The sequence below is a fragment of the Lytechinus variegatus genome, chromosome 12, assembly GCF_018143015.1.
Source record: "Lytechinus variegatus isolate NC3 chromosome 12, Lvar_3.0, whole genome shotgun sequence".
Lineage (NCBI taxonomy): Eukaryota > Metazoa > Echinodermata > Echinoidea > Temnopleuroida > Toxopneustidae > Lytechinus > Lytechinus variegatus.
The window spans coordinates 2,927,057-2,945,578 of record NC_054751.1 but is presented as its reverse complement, the minus strand read 5'-3'; the positions used below and the strand labels follow the sequence as shown (position 1 = coordinate 2,945,578).

Genomic DNA, 18,522 nt, shown 5'->3' with positions numbered 1-18,522 from the left:
GCCTGATATACCTTTGTACTATCATTTCATTTACATTCATGTTTGCTTTTTGTAATGATTAATAAACTCAGTGAATAAAACACAGTAATGTACACAAATGTAAACTTTCCTAGGCTTCATTTTGTGCTATCATCCAAAGAAAAGCTTAAAACTAAAAAAACGAAAAGAAAAATTTGGAAGTTTATTTTACATTTGTTTCTTATTAACCTCTGTTTGATTTCTTAATTACCGTAAACTTTTTTGTAATTGCACCTCTGCTCTTGAGTCTGTTTCATAAAAGTTCCATCTATGGAAACTATTAGTAGAACTTGATTTTAATTCACTGCTGAGATTTGCTACCATGGTACATACATGTTTGCCATATTCTGTTCTTGGTCATATTACAACAGTTTTTGGAAAGTATATGAAGTTTTTAATATGAAATTGGGTCCCCAGATTTGACATATTAACATAATATTCTTTTCTTTTCTTTTCTTTTTTATATGTTCAGGTATATGTATGCAGACAACCTCTGAGAGTGAAGGTAGAGAGGAGTAAGCCTTATAAAATGTCGGGTAAGTCAGATATTAAGAAGAAGATAATAATTTTTCTGTGAACAGAAAATCAACAGTATGGGGAATGGTTTGAGGCTCTAACGAGAATGTGCAGTTAAATATTGCTGATGAGGGTCAAGATTTATGCACATCCCATACTTGTCTTTTTATCTCCCCCTTCCCCTTTATAGAGCTTTCTACTCCCCCTCTCTTTCTCTCTGGTTCCTGTTGTAAGATGTGAAAGGAAAAATTTCTAGCCCACAATTTATGTTATCATATCAAAATCAGTTCACTCAAATAAAGCTTTTTTTTGTATTTATATGTTTTATTGGGTCCACACTGACCAAAAATAAACAAAAATAACAAATCAGACATAATTAAAATATTTACAAGTGATCATAACATCATTAGAAAAAAAAACAAAAAAAACATATAATAATAAAAAGAATAAATAAGAAAAAATAAATAATAAAGAAAAAAGAGCGGAAAGATTTATGCAATGGCACAAACATGATATCTTATACAACTTTGATGGCAAGTATTTGTATGCATATATACACGGTAAACATGATACATATAATGATACATGTAAAGATGACAAAAATTATAATTCAAACTTCCATTTCTTAAAATGAGCCTTGAGTTTATGTCTTTTTTTGGCCACACAATATTCATTTTCCCTTTGCTTTTTAACAAATGATCTGAAGGCTCCAAAGTTTGGATCAAATAAAGCTTTGTTAGCCTTCCCCTTTCCCCCTCCCAATTGACCTACATGTATGTCCTCTCCTAGCCCATTGCCTCCTCCCTTCTCTTCAGTCCCCTTCTCCTCCCTCTTTGATTTACTGGAAAAAGGAGATAGTTATTTTCCAGCTCACTCACTAGATCATTTTAAATCAACTCAAAATGAATTCAATAGAATAATTATTTGTTGACCTTCTTTAAAAAACCCCCACCTTTTGGAAAATTTCATTTAACATACATACATGTACAGGTAGACTTGTATACCTGTATTTGAGTTGGCAGGATCTTGCCTGTATAAAATATTTAGCTATTAACCAGAGGGGCTATGTGTATTGTACCTGCTGGTCTTTGGGCTGAAGACAGACCAGGGTAATGATATCCAAGTCCTTTGGAAACGCACACAGATGTTGTATGTCATATTTATGTCCTATACAAGAACTGTGTATGATTATTATTATTACCACAGAGTACAGAGGGTCAAATAATTGGTAACCTAAGCCCACCTGTTCATCAATATATTAAACAGTTTTGGAAAACTTGGGGGAGATAAGTCAAGAAGTAAATATTGTGTAGTGGAGAATGGTACCTGATGGTATTTTCAAAGAATTTTTCCACATTTGTAGGAGAGCTTTTATTGAAATTTAACAGTTGTATACAAGAGGGGGGGGGGGGGTGGGGGTACTCCCCCTACACTTTTCACGACCAAGAAAAAAAGAGGAGAGGAAAGGTAGAAATATGATATTATTTTCTAAATATCATGTCAAAATCTATTACAAAAATTGGATCATATTTTTAATAAAAAATGTCAATTTTTGCTTACTCGCACGCAACTTTTCAAAAAATTCTGTCCGATACGCCATATCTAGCCCCCTCAAAATGTTTGGCTCATTATGCCATTCCACCTTAATTAGTGTAATTAGATTTTGTGAATAGATTACGGTGATTTATAGGCTATCAGAAGATGATGACATTATGCAAAGCAGTATACAGAAGGTATTACTGATCTAAATGTACATGTACTTTGTGTTCATGGGAGAAAGGATATTATTTTTCATTTTTCAAATGTCACATGTTTCAAACAAAAATGCTCTCACTGAAAATAAGGTCATTAACTTTAATTCAAACCTGACATCATCCTCAGCTTTATTCTGATATTCTAGTTTCTGAACCCAAAAAATTCATATTTCAAAATCCCCTTCACCCTGATGATATTATTCTAGTAAGTCTTTCAAGAAATCAACTTACAAGGATTTCTCACCAGAGAAACATTCTTGTCACCAAATAATGAATAATGAAATTTTTCTGTAAACATGCTTATGGTGTCAGTGAACCCTGTTTTGAGGTAAACCTAAAGTTCCTCAAACTTTCCTTGTATCCATTTCTTGGAATTTGTTTGTAATGCAAAAAAAATGAATATGTGAACTCCTTTTGAACTGTGAAGGACCCCAATGTTCAAGAGATCTTGAGAGGCTATCTAAATACAGCTTAATGTAATTGTTTTTTTCTGAATTCTGTGTACATGTAGGCCTACATAGATTATTGCATATTTTTGTCACATAACATCACATGCAGAGGTATACTCAGTATTAAGGGATTTGTGGTTCATCCAGATCGGCTGTGGTTAATCAGTCCTGTCAAGCTTTGGAGTTACTCTAAGGATAAGTATGCAGGACAATATAATAATGTTTGAAAACTGTTGTGATCATCTGAATAATAAAATCAATATTCTGACCAACTCTGTTTGTCCAAGGACCAAGCAAATATCTTGGTTTATAATCTGAACCTCAAAAATATGACTTTGAGCTCCTAAAGTAGCTTTTGTTTGCTTCCAAGAGTCTTGACGGTGTCTGGGTCCTGGTAATATAGCGCATAACTAGTGATTGATTATATGGGCTTGATTTTCACAATTGATCATATGCAATATTCAATGCTATCAAACTAAATCTGCCCAACAATCAATCGCTAAGCTTTATGTCACAGGGTCCCTGGACAGTGTGTTAGACCTGAGAAACAGGTCAGATCATCACCTTTCATTCTCCTCCCTATCTATGTTGTGCTTTCAAAATACATGTACTCAGGGTGCTACATAACTTTTTAGAAGCACTTGCCCAGTCAGGCAAGTATGTTTTTTAATAAGTGGAATATACTTGCCCAAAAATGCATTTCACTTGCCTGAAAAAATCATTGAAAAAAGTTTTACCTCTCCAGAAGAAAGTTTTGCAGATTTATAAACCATTGACCTTTTTATCTCTTTTGACATGAACTGATCTACATTGTTATTGCATTTCTTTTTCCAAAGTGATTTTATCTTGCCTGCCATGACCAAAATTAGGGTCAATATATCATATCGACCCTAATTTTGGTCATTCTACTGTGAGAATTTTGCTTGCCCAATTGGGGCAAGTAGTTTTGGTCTTCAAAACACTTGCCCGACTCTAAATTTTACTTGCCCCGGGCAATCGGGCAAGTGCTTATGTAGCATCCTGGGTACTGTATGTCTTGAATTCACTGGAGAAGACTACTTTTTGTCTGACAAGGTTGGTTGGATCTGGCAACTTTCCTTGATTTTGATTGGCTGAGAAGCACAGTTCTTAAATCTTGGACAAAACTTTTTTAGTTTGTCGGATAAGACATCCAACAAGTCGTTTCTTGATTTGCTCCCTAGGCCTAGGAGTCTTGATGATGTCTGTCTGGACAGTGTGTTTACTAGTCCTAGGAAGCAGGTCAGATTGCGACCTTTCATTCTCGACCCTCTGTTGGGCTTTCAAATATGTGTCCCATAAATATATTTGAGATATTGTGTATCCACAGCAGCTGGGTGGTAGAATGTGAAAAGTGGGCAGAGGTTTTACAGATGATGGTTTTGGAAAAAATTATCTTTAGTCTTCATAATCCATGCATTGTAGACCTGTTCATTTTTAAGAAAATGTTTGAGTATATGAATGCATTATTTTGTTGTAAAGTCAAGGAGGAAGAATGATGGGGTTGAAAATGAAATATTAGTGCATTCTCTTTAAGAAATCATTTTGCAAACAATTGCAGAGATGTAGACAAGGCAGGGTGCTACATAAGCACTTGCCCGATTGCCCGGGGCAAGTAAAAGTTAAATTAAAGTCCTGCAAGTGTTTTGCAGTAAAGACCAAAACTACTTGCCCGAATTGGGCAAGCAAAATTATCACAGTAGAATGACCAAAATTAGGGTCAATATGATATGATATTGACTCTAATTTTGGTCATGGCAGGCAAGATAAAATCACTTTGGAAAAAGAAATGCAATAACAAGGTAGATCATTTCAAGTCAAAAGAGAGAAAAAGGTCAATGGTTTAAATAACCACAAAACTTTCCTTTGAAGAGGTAAAACTTTATTTCAAGGATTTTTTCGGGCAAGTGAAATAGATGTTTGGGCAAGTATATTCTAACTATTTAAAAATCTACTTGCCCAGCTGGGCAGATGCTTCAAAAAAGTTACATGTATGTAGCACCTAGACAGGAATAACCGTCGTTTCTGGGGATTTATTCAACAATTTTTGACATTTTACTATCATCCCCATTCACCGATGGTAGAGTGTTAGTGTGAGCTCTTATGTGTTATCACGCCCTCCCTTTTGTCGATTGACTGTCCAGATTTCGATGTGCTTTTTTTACATCGAATTTACACTCTAAGGATTTATCAACTACAAGATATCAATTTATAATTTCTAATCAATGAAAAAATGTCAAAGATATATATTAAAAGGTATGAAAATGGTACTTTACCGATGTTTTCTTGCGACTTGGACGCCCGAATCACTCCCAAAATAGCAGCCAAAATTACAAACGAAAGGGAGAGTGCATCGACAATTTACGAATGTGATATCGATATTGCTTTCGATATTAATTATAATGCAATCTGCTCCACATGCGAGCTAAACCGCTACGATCACAGGTAGCAGACAACATTCGATATATCGAGACATTAACGATAATGACGTCATTCAAGATGGCAACTTGCTAGAAAAACTGTCAGCTCAGGTGAAAATGTCTTAGATGAAAGGTTTCTGGATCATCCAGAGGATTTTTATCAATAACTCCGGTCCAAGGTACGCAATTACTTATATTTCCCTGATAATGGAAACCATGAAACTGTAAATTTCGCTTAAAAAACAGTTTTAAATCGCGACCTATAAAACGTTAGTTCACTTATACGTTGGCTGTACGTACGGGCCTCCAAGCTCTTCAGTCTATGTATTGGTGAGTGGAGCCAACGTAGTTCAGCGGAACAACCAAAATACAGAGACTGAAGCTTTTGGTCTATGTAGCACCCTGCTACGGAAAAACCACACATCGTTCTAAACATGGATCCTACATGTACAAGTCAATGTTCTGAATCAAGAACCCTACCTTACTCCTACAGTGTACATATAATTGTTGCAGGTTGTGTTACTATGTAGATATATGGTTGTCATGGGGGAAGGTTTACACTATTCGAGTCATAAATCATAATATAAACTTGTCTTCACCCTTTTACCCTTAATGCCAGTGGCTGAATATAGAATGGCCCTCACTTGAATTAGACTTGGGACTTCAAATAGCTATAAATCTACAGTCCTTATTTTTCAATATCAAGTTGATTTGAATAAAATGAGAAAAATATTTCAGTTCAGTTCAACTCACTTTTTTCCATTTAAAGATGCAACATGAACTATGTACACAACATTTTAGCAAATTATGTAAACCACATAGTAATTATAGTAGGGGCGGGGATCGGGGGGGCACACTGCTCCCAATTTTTGAAGCACTGAAAAAATGCCCTTTTTTACGCAAGAAAAAGAGCCCCTCACGAACGTGTCCTGTGCCCTTTCACCTGAGAAGGACTCATTTTATGTCATAGCAAGTTCTCTCTTTAATACCCTCTTATAATTGCCCTTTTCTCGAATCAGTGCCCCTTTTACCCAAGAAAAGTGCCCCTCATGAACATTTTCTGTGCCCCTTTCACCTGAGAAGGATCGTTTTATGCCATCAGCAGGTGGCCTTTTGTTTTTTTACAGGTACTCTTTTTAGTATCAGTGCCCCTTTTACCTAAGAAAAGTGCCCCCTATGCACGAACATATTCTGTGCCCCTTTCACCTGAGAAGGACCTGTTTTATGTGTTCACGATTGCCCCTTTGCCTTCTCACAGCCACAGGTGCCTGTTCTTCAGTAAAGTTGTCCTGAAAAACCACTCTTAAATGAAAAAACTGTATGGCTGTACGCAGCAGGGGGCAGTTGCCTCCCCTCCCCCCCCCCCGAAATTTTGGAAACTCACATTTTTTATACTGCAGATTTTCACAAAATTCACCAAAAGTATGCACAAAATCCAATAACAAACTGCAAAAGTGCCTCAATGATATGCTTGGTCACTTCGCTCCTTCGCTTTCGATTTCTTCCCAAAATGTTTATGCGTGCTGCCCCCCCCCAGTGAATTTTTTTGCATACGGCTATGTTTTTAGCTTATGCCCCTTTTCCCTGTGCCCCCCCCCTTTCAACTTCGCTCCGCTGCTCCTGAATTATAAAAAAGTATGCATATGCTTACCATTACACAATAAATAAAAAAGGGAACGTATAAAAACCAAAAAGATGAGTTTGTCAAGATGCAAAAAAGGCATCACTGAAAACTAAAAAAAAGAGGGAATAAAATCATGACATACTAAAGTCAGAGCATTGCAGGATAAAGTTTTACATTGAAATCAGTTTTTGATCATAGATGAGCAGTGTTATTTCAGTTTTATAGCTTTTTACTTGTGCATGTAGAGTTAACTCATTTGTATCTGAAGATTTACATTTTGTTTGACTTAATAATGCTGAGTTTAATAAAGAAGCTTGAAATTATAGGCAACTGGTTGCCGAAAATTCTTAGTTTTCCATACCGAAATTAAATTTCAATATTTTCCACCAAGTCTGTGATCTACATGTACAGTACATCAGGTTAATTTCTAATTTACATCATAGATTTGTTTAACTTGTTTAATGAAAATTAGCAGTGGAATTTTGTTATTGCAATATTAAGGAGAGACTAGCTGGACATGAATGGGGCCATGCGGCTTGAAGATGCTGTCTGTGACTTTGAAAGTTTGGGAGTACATTCCTGCTCTGCTTTGTTTATTTGTGTTACGCTGTCAGCACTTCATCACCAAATTATGTCGAGTTTTTATCTCCCCCTGACATTGCTATAGTTTCAGTTCATGTTTTCGGCTCTGATGCAAAAGTTATGTCTATTTCTTGGTGTTTGTATGTGAATAGTTGGATCAGAATGGGAACATCACTGTTATTGATATCATTCTTCTACTAGCATTATTGAATGTATTTTACACAATATTTTTAGGCCCCTTTTGACTCTTATTTACTCCATTGGCTCTTTTTTTAGATAAGCAGTTTTCAGCAGCTTCTTTTTGCCACAATATTTTTTATTTCAAGTACAATTTGATCAACTTACATGAGGGAAAATGAATATTTTATTTTGTAAAGAAATGAAGTTATTAGGGCCAATAGTATGTACATGTATTTTCAATTTCAATGTCTCTATGCATGTACTAACTACATCATATATGTGGGTATAGAATTAGTTCATTAATACTATGTCTTGATAAAGAAAGAAATAAACTTATTTTCTTCAGATTGAACATTCACATATAAAGAAAAACATTCAAGAGCAAGACTGAGTTGATTTATCAAAGAAAGATATATTTGACAGACTGCTGTATAACATTTTTACATCATCAACTCTGGCCTCTCGATAATTTTGTGGAAAGTAAAATTATGGGTCCTAGAATGTAGACTACTAGACTAGTCAATATTTGAAGATTTTTTAGATGCAAAAATATCCAATTAGATCTAGGCAGTGTAAAAACTAGATCTATAATGATCTGTCAATCAAATAATTTAGCTTTAGGTATATCAATCTATGAGATTTATTGACAATAAAGAAACTGTGAATTTTGTTGGTTTTGTTTTCTTATGTGCAGTTATGGCATTAGATGAAACAGAAACTGTAGAACAAAAATATTCTGCTTTTGTTTAAACTGAAGCTTTTGTTTATACTGAAGCAAATTATTGTGCTCATTATGGCTAAATGTAGGTCTACATACTTCACTTGCATAATAAAAGTACATTGTACATGTACAATTATTTTTATGATAGAAAGGAAGAAAGGCCTGGATCTTTAGAACAAGGGATGTAAACCATTCAGATCTGTTCTATTCAATATCATTTGATAGTTTTGTTTGCCAACTCTTTAACCTAACAGATTTGTATAGATCTTCACACACATGCACCAACATATATTTTTGCTGAATTTTCCACCAAGTTGTTACCATGTTACTACCATTGGCCTTGTGAACAGAAGCTAAAAAGTCTAGACACCCTTGCTTTGAAGGGGTCAGCATGCCGAGTGATTATAAATCATTTTCCAAACTTGCAAATTATTGCAGCCTTTCAACCTCACTTGAGGATCCCTGAAGCTCTACTGACATGTTCCAGTTACCCCGATAGCCTCAGTTTCAGGGTGGGAGACAGTCTTTCCACAGCTCAAAAACAAACTTACAGAAATTCATGGGCATTTCCTGAAATAGTCAAGTTTGTAACAATTAAAAAAAAATCAGACAGTTATAGAGTGAGGTTGATCCATGAATATTGAACATGGTGTAGCGACCAAAAATAAGGAATTTTAGACTTTTTTGTGCACCCACTTCCTAAAATGAGTGACGGAATATATACGAGTGCAGAGTGTGAGCGTAAAACTTTTAAGCTACCTATATGAGGTGATTAATTCAATGAAATAAATGATTCAAGAAAATAATCATGAATAACTTCGTAAAGGACAAGTCCACCCCAACAAAAAGTTGATTTGAATAAAAAGAGGAAAATCCAACAAGCACAGATACAAATGGTGATTTTCACTGAGTATTTATAGTAACAAGCTCCTGAAATCTGTTTTTTTAACCATTTTCATCTCAAAATTATGTGTCTTGACAAAACTTTTTTTTAATTATTATTATTTTTTTTTCATAAATAATCAATTACAAGAAATCACAATATTTACATAATTAGACATGATCATAATCAAACAAAAATAAAACAACAACATTGATAAAGAAAAAAGAACAAAACCTTTGTGAAAGAGGTACTGAACCCATTTCTCTTGTAATTCTGTATCATATTAAGTAGGCCTATTTATTATCATTTATTGTCAATTCCAAAAGGAAACAAGGTGTAGTTTAGAATAGGAGACATGAAGATGTACTCTTCAATTATGATCTTTGAAAACTGTATACTTTAGCCTCTGGATACTGTATACTTTGGCCTTATGAGAGTTACTCTCAAATTTTAAACAGCAAGAATGACAAGTATGCTCAATTATTGATAAATAATAAAGTAAATTTAAAATGTAGTATTGTGAATTTGCATCTTAAAGGTGTGTTTTAACAATTTTAACCATTGATAGTGCTCTGGAACATTATTTTTTAGGATTTTTGGTGTATCACAATGATATCTTGTAGGACTAGTTCTTTTAATAGCCTCAGCAATATGGAAATGCAAAAAGTAAACAAAATTATTAACAAAGAACAAAAAAATATGAAAATGCAATGCAGGAATATTTGAAGTTGGTTCCCACACTATGTTGCCTTTCTTTTCAAACCAATTTGATGCATATTCATAATCCATCAATTGACTTTTTTCATGTTTGAAAGTGACATACTATTGCACCATGGAGCTAACAGAGATTGCACCATGACGAAAAGCAGTGGAAGAATCTCTGTTAATAATGAATATGAATTGATATGAATTATTGCTGAATTTAAAGGTAGTTCAAAAATTTCCTGGCAGTTATGCTTGGTATTCACAGCTTGCTGGCTGGCTAATATGAACTAGGACCCTTTTTTTTTATTCAAGCGGTTGTGAGACAGACACTCTACGAACTGAGCCAAAACACCAGTTGGTCTAATCCTCAAAGTAACACCATCATTGCTAAACCGTCTTGATCTAATTTCAATAAAACCATTTGATCCAACCATCATCTGGTCTGATGCTCATTTTGTCTAAATTGTATTTAGCCTAATTTCCAGTTGGTCCAATTTCCATCCCCCTCTTCAGCCATTTATTATTTTGATCTTTGTCAAAGCAAAATTTGGTTCATGAAAACAGTATAGACCTAGTGGTATTGGACCGAATGGATATAACAGGGGGTGGGCTGTTAAAACCTTATATATCTCAAAATCTGAGAACTTGAGGGCAGCTTAGAAAAAGCTGTATTTTAGAAATATGACAATGGTGAGAAATCTCATATTGTCTGAAAACATTCTTCTGATACCTGTCAATAACTCTTTCTAGGCATAAGAAGGGTGTTATCCTTGAAATTAGACAAAAGGGAAAAATTGCAAGTAGATAAAATTGTTAGTAGACAATCTGTTTGTAGAGGAACTAGGAGTAGATCATGTGGATTGTAGACAAAGTGGGTTTTGACCAAGTGGCAATTACCCACTATGATGTCATGATTAAAGAACTCATTATAATCCTCCTATAATAAATATACTAAATTGCCCCTTCGTACCAGGAACACAAAAACCCCATTCATACCTGAATTTAAAGTTTGAATGACCCTCACTCTTCTTCACACTTACAGCAATTTAAATTCATACCAATGAAAAAAAAATGTACAAATCCTTGTGTGATGCACGACCATACTTGCTTGTGTCAGAAATGCAGAAAGACCCCATTCATACCTGAAATTAAAGCCTGACAGACTCTCATTCTGAAAACTTTCAGCAAATTAGATGTTGGCCTAGACTGATTTCATACCAAGCACGGTTTTACACTGTTTGTTGTGCCCAAACAAGAAGTTCTGTAGGAAGACATGGACAGTTGAGGTTGTCTGAACATGCCGTTCACCAAGGTGCTGTTACCAATACTTATGTATTCAGTTTCAACGATTCCTTTTAAAAAAGTATTACTATTCCATGCATTTGGTGTTACTTGTCTTGCATTTTCAGCAGATGTACCTGATTGATTCCTTAGATTTATAATATGCACAGAAAGACTGGGTTAAAATATTTTTGCTTTTCAGATATTATGCATTTGATTTTCTTCACTTCTCTCACACAGAGATACATGTACACGTATATGTATCATAAATATCTTTTCCTGCAAGCTTGAATTGATGAAATTTACAGCTTTGACCTATTTTTGCCATATTTTATCTCCCACTTATTTGGCTCAGCTCTCCAGTTCTATCTGCATTTAGACAACAACTATTCCTGTCAGAGAAATTTAGGCCCAATAAGGGCCAAACAAATCACAAAAAAACTTAGTAGGTTTCCATCCCTCTGCAAATGGAAAAATAAATAGAGTTCATAATCTGGAAATAAACAAATTAATCTATCTTTACTAAGTACGAACCTATGGAATCACAACCCTCCTGACCCAGTGTGACGTCACATAAATTATTTTGTTAAGAAATACAATCCAATAGTCATTGGATATAATGCCATTATATTAAAATTATGTTTTTTATGAAAAAAGAAGCATAATTTGTAATATTTGTATTGTCATGATGATATAGAGAGGACCATGAGCATCATGCCTGACACAAACATACATGTACAGTATGCGTTCTAGTGTTGTAGAAGAATCCAACATTATTATTATGAGTACTTATTAACAACAAAAAAATATACATTTGACATTGAAATTAATATTTATCATTGCTACTTCAGAGAAAAAAAAATCAAAACGTCTTTAAAGTACTTAAAGAATGTACCGGTGTAGTGGGACACTTTATTAGCTGATTCGGCAAGCTAAATTCTGCAAAATGGAATATGACTTTTCACATTGGTGACATAATAAAAAATAAATTGACTTGGTAAAATATGACCCCTTATGATGCTGCACATACATAATGAAGCTTATTTTAAGTTCAGTGGGTTAATCTCCCCAAACATTCATATCTAGACGATTACAGGCCTACACATCTATGTGCATATATGACCTTTTTAAGAAATTCAAATTCCTTAAAAAAAAACTAAGTACTTTTTTAGACATTATTTTTTTTGTCTGTGCATATAATGAAATAAAATATGTTTCATTCCCATCCAGATTATTTTACAGACCCTACATAAATGATGGGGTCTGTAATGATTTATGAAATATTCATATTGAGTTTTATTTGATTAATTTGTTCATGTATAAACCCACCTTGCCTTGTTGCACATATTTGCTGATGTTATTTGAGGGTAAACTTTGGAATCAGGCGGCAGTTCAAACTCCAAAGTACACACATAGCTGGCAGACTGCAAATAACATTTAAGCTGAATTGTCCACTTCATTAGCCTCATAATAATCTTGCATTTTGTGCTGCTCTTTTCAATTCAATTCGTCCTTTTGGAACCTTAAGATGCTGCTTGCTCGAAGCATGCCTATTCCTCAGTATGGTAACTGTGCTGAAATTATTTTCTCCTTGTTTCTTATTTTGCAAAATTTATTTCAAAGTAGGCCTACAGGCACCCATTTCACAAACGGGCCGTCATTGGCCTATTTAAGTTCGGCGATATGTCATTGAGATTCCGAATTACAGTATGTGTGTCTGAAGAATTCAGCTAATAAGAAGATACATGAATTTGATGGTTTTAGAAATTAACAGCAGTTCAATAAATGTTCACAGTAATGGTACTTAGAAAAAATTATACCACCATAAACTATGGCAAAATTGTTAAAACTTAGCTCCTGCTTCATTGTGAAATTTTAAGTATCCAGATATATGCATATGATTTTCCCACTAAAGTGTGTTGTGTAGATAGACAAGTTTGTAAGATTAATTTTTGGATTCATGATAAAAAAAATAATATATTCAGACCACCTCAAAGTTTGCAGTTCCTTGTATTTTCTGATTGGGAAATTTCCCTTATCTGATTTGATTCATACATCTTCCTTGCAAGATTGGTGCATTAGAAATATACTTTCAAAACATGCTGAAATGATTTACAGAAGCACCGTGATGTAGAGGATCCGACTCTCACCTTGTAATCAGATTGTCGTGTGTTCGAATCCCACCACGGCCTAGCGTCCTTTGGCGAGGCATCAATCCACTCATTGCCACTCTCCACCCAGGTGCTAATTGGGTACCAGTAGGAAAAAAACAACATTGTGGTTGGTTTAGCAAGTGAGCACCTAACAGGTTGCTTGAAATGCTATGAATCCAATGACCGGGTAATAATAATTTCTGAAGCGCTTTGAGCTTTCATAGATTAAGTGTTTTACAAATGCCAAATATTATTTTTATTTTATTGTTATTATTTATTATTGTTATAATTATTATTCAAAACATTTTTGAAATGTTTTAAAGATATAAGATAAAATCTTTTTATCCTAAACTTTTCGTGTTTTCTTATTTCTGTAATCTTCAGGTTGTGACAAGTATCTTGACTATGTGGAGTTGAGTATGAAATGTAGAGTGTGCGGAGATAAAGCTTCAGGGTTTCATTATGGTGTGCATTCATGTGAAGGATGTAAAGTGAGTATATCTTTTGAAAAATATTAATTTTAGCTCTGATGATAAAAGTGGAGCGTTGTGGCCCAGTGGATTAGTCTTCGGACTTTGAAACAGAGGGTCGTGGGTTCGAATCCCAGCCATGGCGTAATTTCCTTCAGCAAGAAACTGATCCACGATGTGCTGCACTCGACCCAGGTGAGGTAAATGGGTACCGGTAGGAAGTAATTCCTTACGAAGCTGTGTGCGCTGTGAACGCCTAGCTTAGCCGGGTAATATGGGAGCACCTTGAGCACCTAACAAGGTGGAAATGTGCGCAATATAAATACCCTATATTATTATTATTAAAACTAAGGGCTCTGGGAAAGATTTTTTACAAGGTGTGCTGATGTAAATTTGACAAGCCCCCCCCCAAAAAAAAAATGAATGAATAAAATAAAAGGGATTTGTTACAAAATGAAGGTCGTTTAGGTCCCAAGATATTTGACAAGCAAAAGAAATGCGGAGTTGACTTAAAAAATGTAGGTCCTTTTGGTTGCATATATCCATTTTGCCACACCTACCTGAATTCCAGGGGGTGCTTCTATGGAAATAACACATGCAGTACCCCCCAGGAAAATCATTTCTCAGGGCCATGATAAAACACAATTGACTCAACTAAAGTTATAGCCCATACTTGTACGGGATGCTATAAATGGTAATCTTGTATTTTGAAATAAACAGACATTTATTATGATGTACCAATAATTTTTATTAAAATTGTTAGAAAAGAATATTATGCTTTTCTTAAAATTCTATAACTAAAGTAATTTTTGGACAGCTTTTCACTGCATGAATGAAATAATTTAATATGAAGAATTTGCAATTAGCATTCTAGAAAAGTGTAAGTTAACCTTCATGTGCATGTATGGTTATTGAAAAACATTGCTATGAGAATAAGTACATTATATTTCCCCAAAATGTATTTCTGTATATGAGTTTGTTTGTCTTAAAACTCTTTATGACCTGGATTGAAAGAAACAAATATATTGATGTATTTTGCAACTGTTTTATGAAAATCTAATTTCTATCCCATCCAAAATGCAAATTGCTATATATTTAATTTTTGTATGGTTAAACACGGGGATTAATTACCAGTACTGCAAGTGCTACATTAATTAGTTATACATGTACATATGGCAACAATAATTCCCCAAAAGTGGCATCATAAAGATTTGAAATCGCTCCAGTCAAAGGGGTGAGAAACCACTAAAGAAAAAAATCACTTAATCATGGAAATCTACCTAAGTTGTTATTTTGATTGACAGAAATCCTATTTTTCTTTCCTACAGGGTTTCTTCAGAAGAACACATAGAATGAAGTTAGTGTATAAACCATGTCCATTCGTCAAAACAGAACCTTGCAAGATCAACATAGCAACAAGAAACAAGTGTCAATATTGTCGCTTTCAAAAATGTATGCAGGTTGGGATGTCACATGATGGTAAGTCAATTCATTGACCTGATACTTTATAATAATGATAAAATAATAATAACGCTTATTACAGTAGTTTCTAAGCGCTTAAAGGGAAATGAAACCTTTGGAACAAATAGGCTTGTGTAGAAACAAAAAAATCAAAGAACTAGATTTTAATTCGTCATGCGGACGAATTAGGTGGTCTGTCTTTATTATTGCCATCATGATCACTATTACCATGTTCATGCACATCAATGTGATCTTCATGATGACGACGGAATGTTGATTATGGATAGAATGCTTGTGAAAGACGGGAGATGATAAAGCACTGTAGGGCAAGTCCAAGAATTCGCGCGCGTTACGTATGGGACATTTCAGAGGCTTCAATGACCTGAAAAATAGTGTTGACTTTTATTAGATTGAATACCCTCATGATGGTAGACACCTAGGAGAAGAATAATCATGGAAAAAATGGTGACATATGAACTTGACCTTGACCTTTTAGAGAGAAAAGATGGACCGTTACGTATGGGACGCAGAAAAAAGACAATTTTTAAAACATTTTTTTCAAGTTGAGAATTCTCTGAAAGTATTTCATTTGACAACTTGTAACTTAGTGTGATAGAAGTCACAATACTCTAGTATATCTAAGGCAAGTTTCATGTCATAAGTCAAATCCCTCTAATTACAGACTCTGATTAAACAAATTAATGACATGTTACGTATGGGACAGTTACGTATGGGACATTTTGTCCCCATAGAGAACGTACACAATTCCCCATAATTAAAAAAAATTGAAATAATTCAAAATATGGAAATAACCAAAGAGTTTGTCTTTTCAAATGTTCTATTGAGACATATTTGATATGACTGAAAAGAAAATTAGCCATTTCAACATTTTTTTTCTTGTTTTTCATGGTTTCATGAATTTCTTATGTATTTCTATTGTTTTTTATTTTTTTCATATTTTTCCATTTTCAAAATTTTTTCGCTTCAGTTGTTTTCATTAATCAGTATTTATAACAAATAAGTCTTCAAAAACTAAAGAAAATGTAAATAATCACTATTTAGAGCACTCTTGAAATTTGTTTTTCTCCATTCACTTTGTACACAAACCTCCCCATTGACATTGTGTGTAAATGTCCCATACGTAACATGTTGTCCCATACGTAACAATTTTTTAATCAACTTTTAATTAAAAAGTAAACTCTATTTTTGAAACTTTTTGTGGTATAACATTTTCATACTTTATAAATTAGAACTTCCCAGAGATGCAACAATACAAGTATTGTATTATGAGAAATAACTTAAAAAAACATCCTCAAAACGTTACGTATGGGACATTCCATCCTTGGACAAGACCTAATTTGCATAATTAATTAGACGACACCACTTTTTTTCCCTCATAAGTATTAAGATGTTAGGGGGTCCATGTCCCACCTATGACTAAATCTCACAAGTTTTGTTTTTATTTTCTATGAGTTTTTATAATTGTCCCATACGTAACACCCATTTTACCAATTATGCAAATTAGGTGCCCCAAATGAGCATAAATATGCATATTATCACATTTTTCTTAATGAAATTTCAAAATTCAACATTTAGGCTTTCTTACTTTACCAAAGATAACTTCTTAAATTAAAGATGAAATTTTGCCTTCTAGGGTGACCTTTTCTTGGACTTGCCCTGTAAAAGGGTCTCTTTGATGTATGACAATACATGTGATATGAAAAAAAGTAATAATAATCTGTTTTATCTTGCTAAATTTTAACTTTTGTACCTTTAAATTATCATAAAGGATCATGTACGAGGTGGTAAAAAAAGAAAAAAAAAATCATCGTGTTTACCCCAGGACTCGAACCTCCGCCCTCGAGAAAGCAAGTCAAATGCGTTATCCATTGAGCCACGATATTCCCCATAGAGATTACACGTAAGCAATTTTTAGAATTACAATTCCAATTTTGCAAGTGAAAAACGGGCATGATCCCGGCATCTGATAAAAAAAATGGAGGGACCATTTACGAAAGCTTAGGATCTCAGCTACATCATACTAAAAGATCAGGGAAAAGTGACACTAAAAAATGGAGATATGGCTCACGAAATAAAGGAATGTCGAATCCAGTTTTGAGAAAAAGTCATGTCCCATAGAGATTACACGCAAAATGAGGAAAAATGACATGCCTCTTTTCATCGCTGTTTTACGCCATGATGCGTTTTTCAAAATGAAAATTCATGTTAACTCAGGAAAAAGAGTACATTCTAAACTACATCGTAATCAAACCTGGGCGAAAAATAATTTATATTCGAGAAGTTACAACCAAATTTGCATAAATTTGATGACGTCATTTTTGAAAAAATGAAATTTCTAGTTTAGGCGCCATTTTGATGACGCCATGATCAAATTGAGGGACATTGGTAATATGAAATCAGATTTACAACTAATACTCTATCGTTTTATGAAAAAAAAATTGGGGGTCAATGGACTATTTAAAGAGCTACAGTGAATTTTCAATAGGCATGTTTTTGCCCATATATGGCCTATAGTGAGAGCTCGCGCGCACACGTGCTGCAAAGTTGAACGGGTGTTAATTTCGTTATTAATGGTTGTAGAAGGTTGATCAAGTTATCAAATTTTTATTATCAATGCAATGATGTAAAAAAAAAAACGGTGGTTCTGTGTTGCGTTAGGGCGTTACGCGCAGAAATTTTTGAAATGCTTAAAATGACCTGAAACGTACCCAAAAAATTTTATAGGCCATTTGGAGAATTTTTTTACCTTTGACGTGCGCGTCATTACCTCTACATGACCTTTGATGACATTGACAGTTGACCTTTGACCTGAAGTTGTCATGTAAATATTGTAAATTTTTGATAATTGATAATAAAGATATGATCAAATGAAGAATTTTACAAAATGGCGCGTAGATGACGTCATCATAAGCATATGACCTTGAAAAGCTTAGTATGCCGTCTCTATGATAAATTCTATGTATGCCGAAAAAATCAGCAAAATTGATTCAGCCAATTCCGAGAAAAGTTGGCGACATAGGTGACAAGAATAAAGAAAGAAATAATGAAAGAAATAAATAAAATTCTGACGAAATCAATAGGTGATCTGTCATAGACAGACCACCTAATAAATAAAGTTTGAGAAAAACTGGACAAATAGTGAGAAAGTTCTGTGCGTTTGAATATTGCAATCACTAATGCTATGGAGATCCTCACATTGGCAATGCAACAAGGATGTGTGATGTCACTGATGAACATCTTTCCCTTTGGTGGACTATAAAATACCC

The 18,522-nt window shown here is 34.2% G+C and overlaps 1 protein-coding gene across 4 annotated transcripts in view; it reads left to right on the top strand.

Moving 5' to 3' along the window:
* Positions 1-18,522, top strand: part of LOC121425530 (peroxisome proliferator-activated receptor alpha-like) — a 60,101-nt gene that overhangs the window by 28,548 nt on the left and 13,031 nt on the right. For 3 of the 4 annotated variants that reach the window (XM_041621608.1, XM_041621607.1, XM_041621605.1), the window contains 3 exons: positions 491-554; positions 13,689-13,795; positions 15,103-15,253. In XM_041621608.1, the coding sequence (XP_041477542.1) occupies positions 548-554; positions 13,689-13,795; positions 15,103-15,253 (265 nt within the window). In that variant the 5' untranslated portion in view covers positions 491-547. Of the gene's footprint in view, positions 1-490; positions 555-12,466; positions 12,717-13,688; positions 13,796-15,102; positions 15,254-18,522 lie in introns of those variants that run through there. The other variant, XM_041621606.1, reaches the window with a different exon arrangement.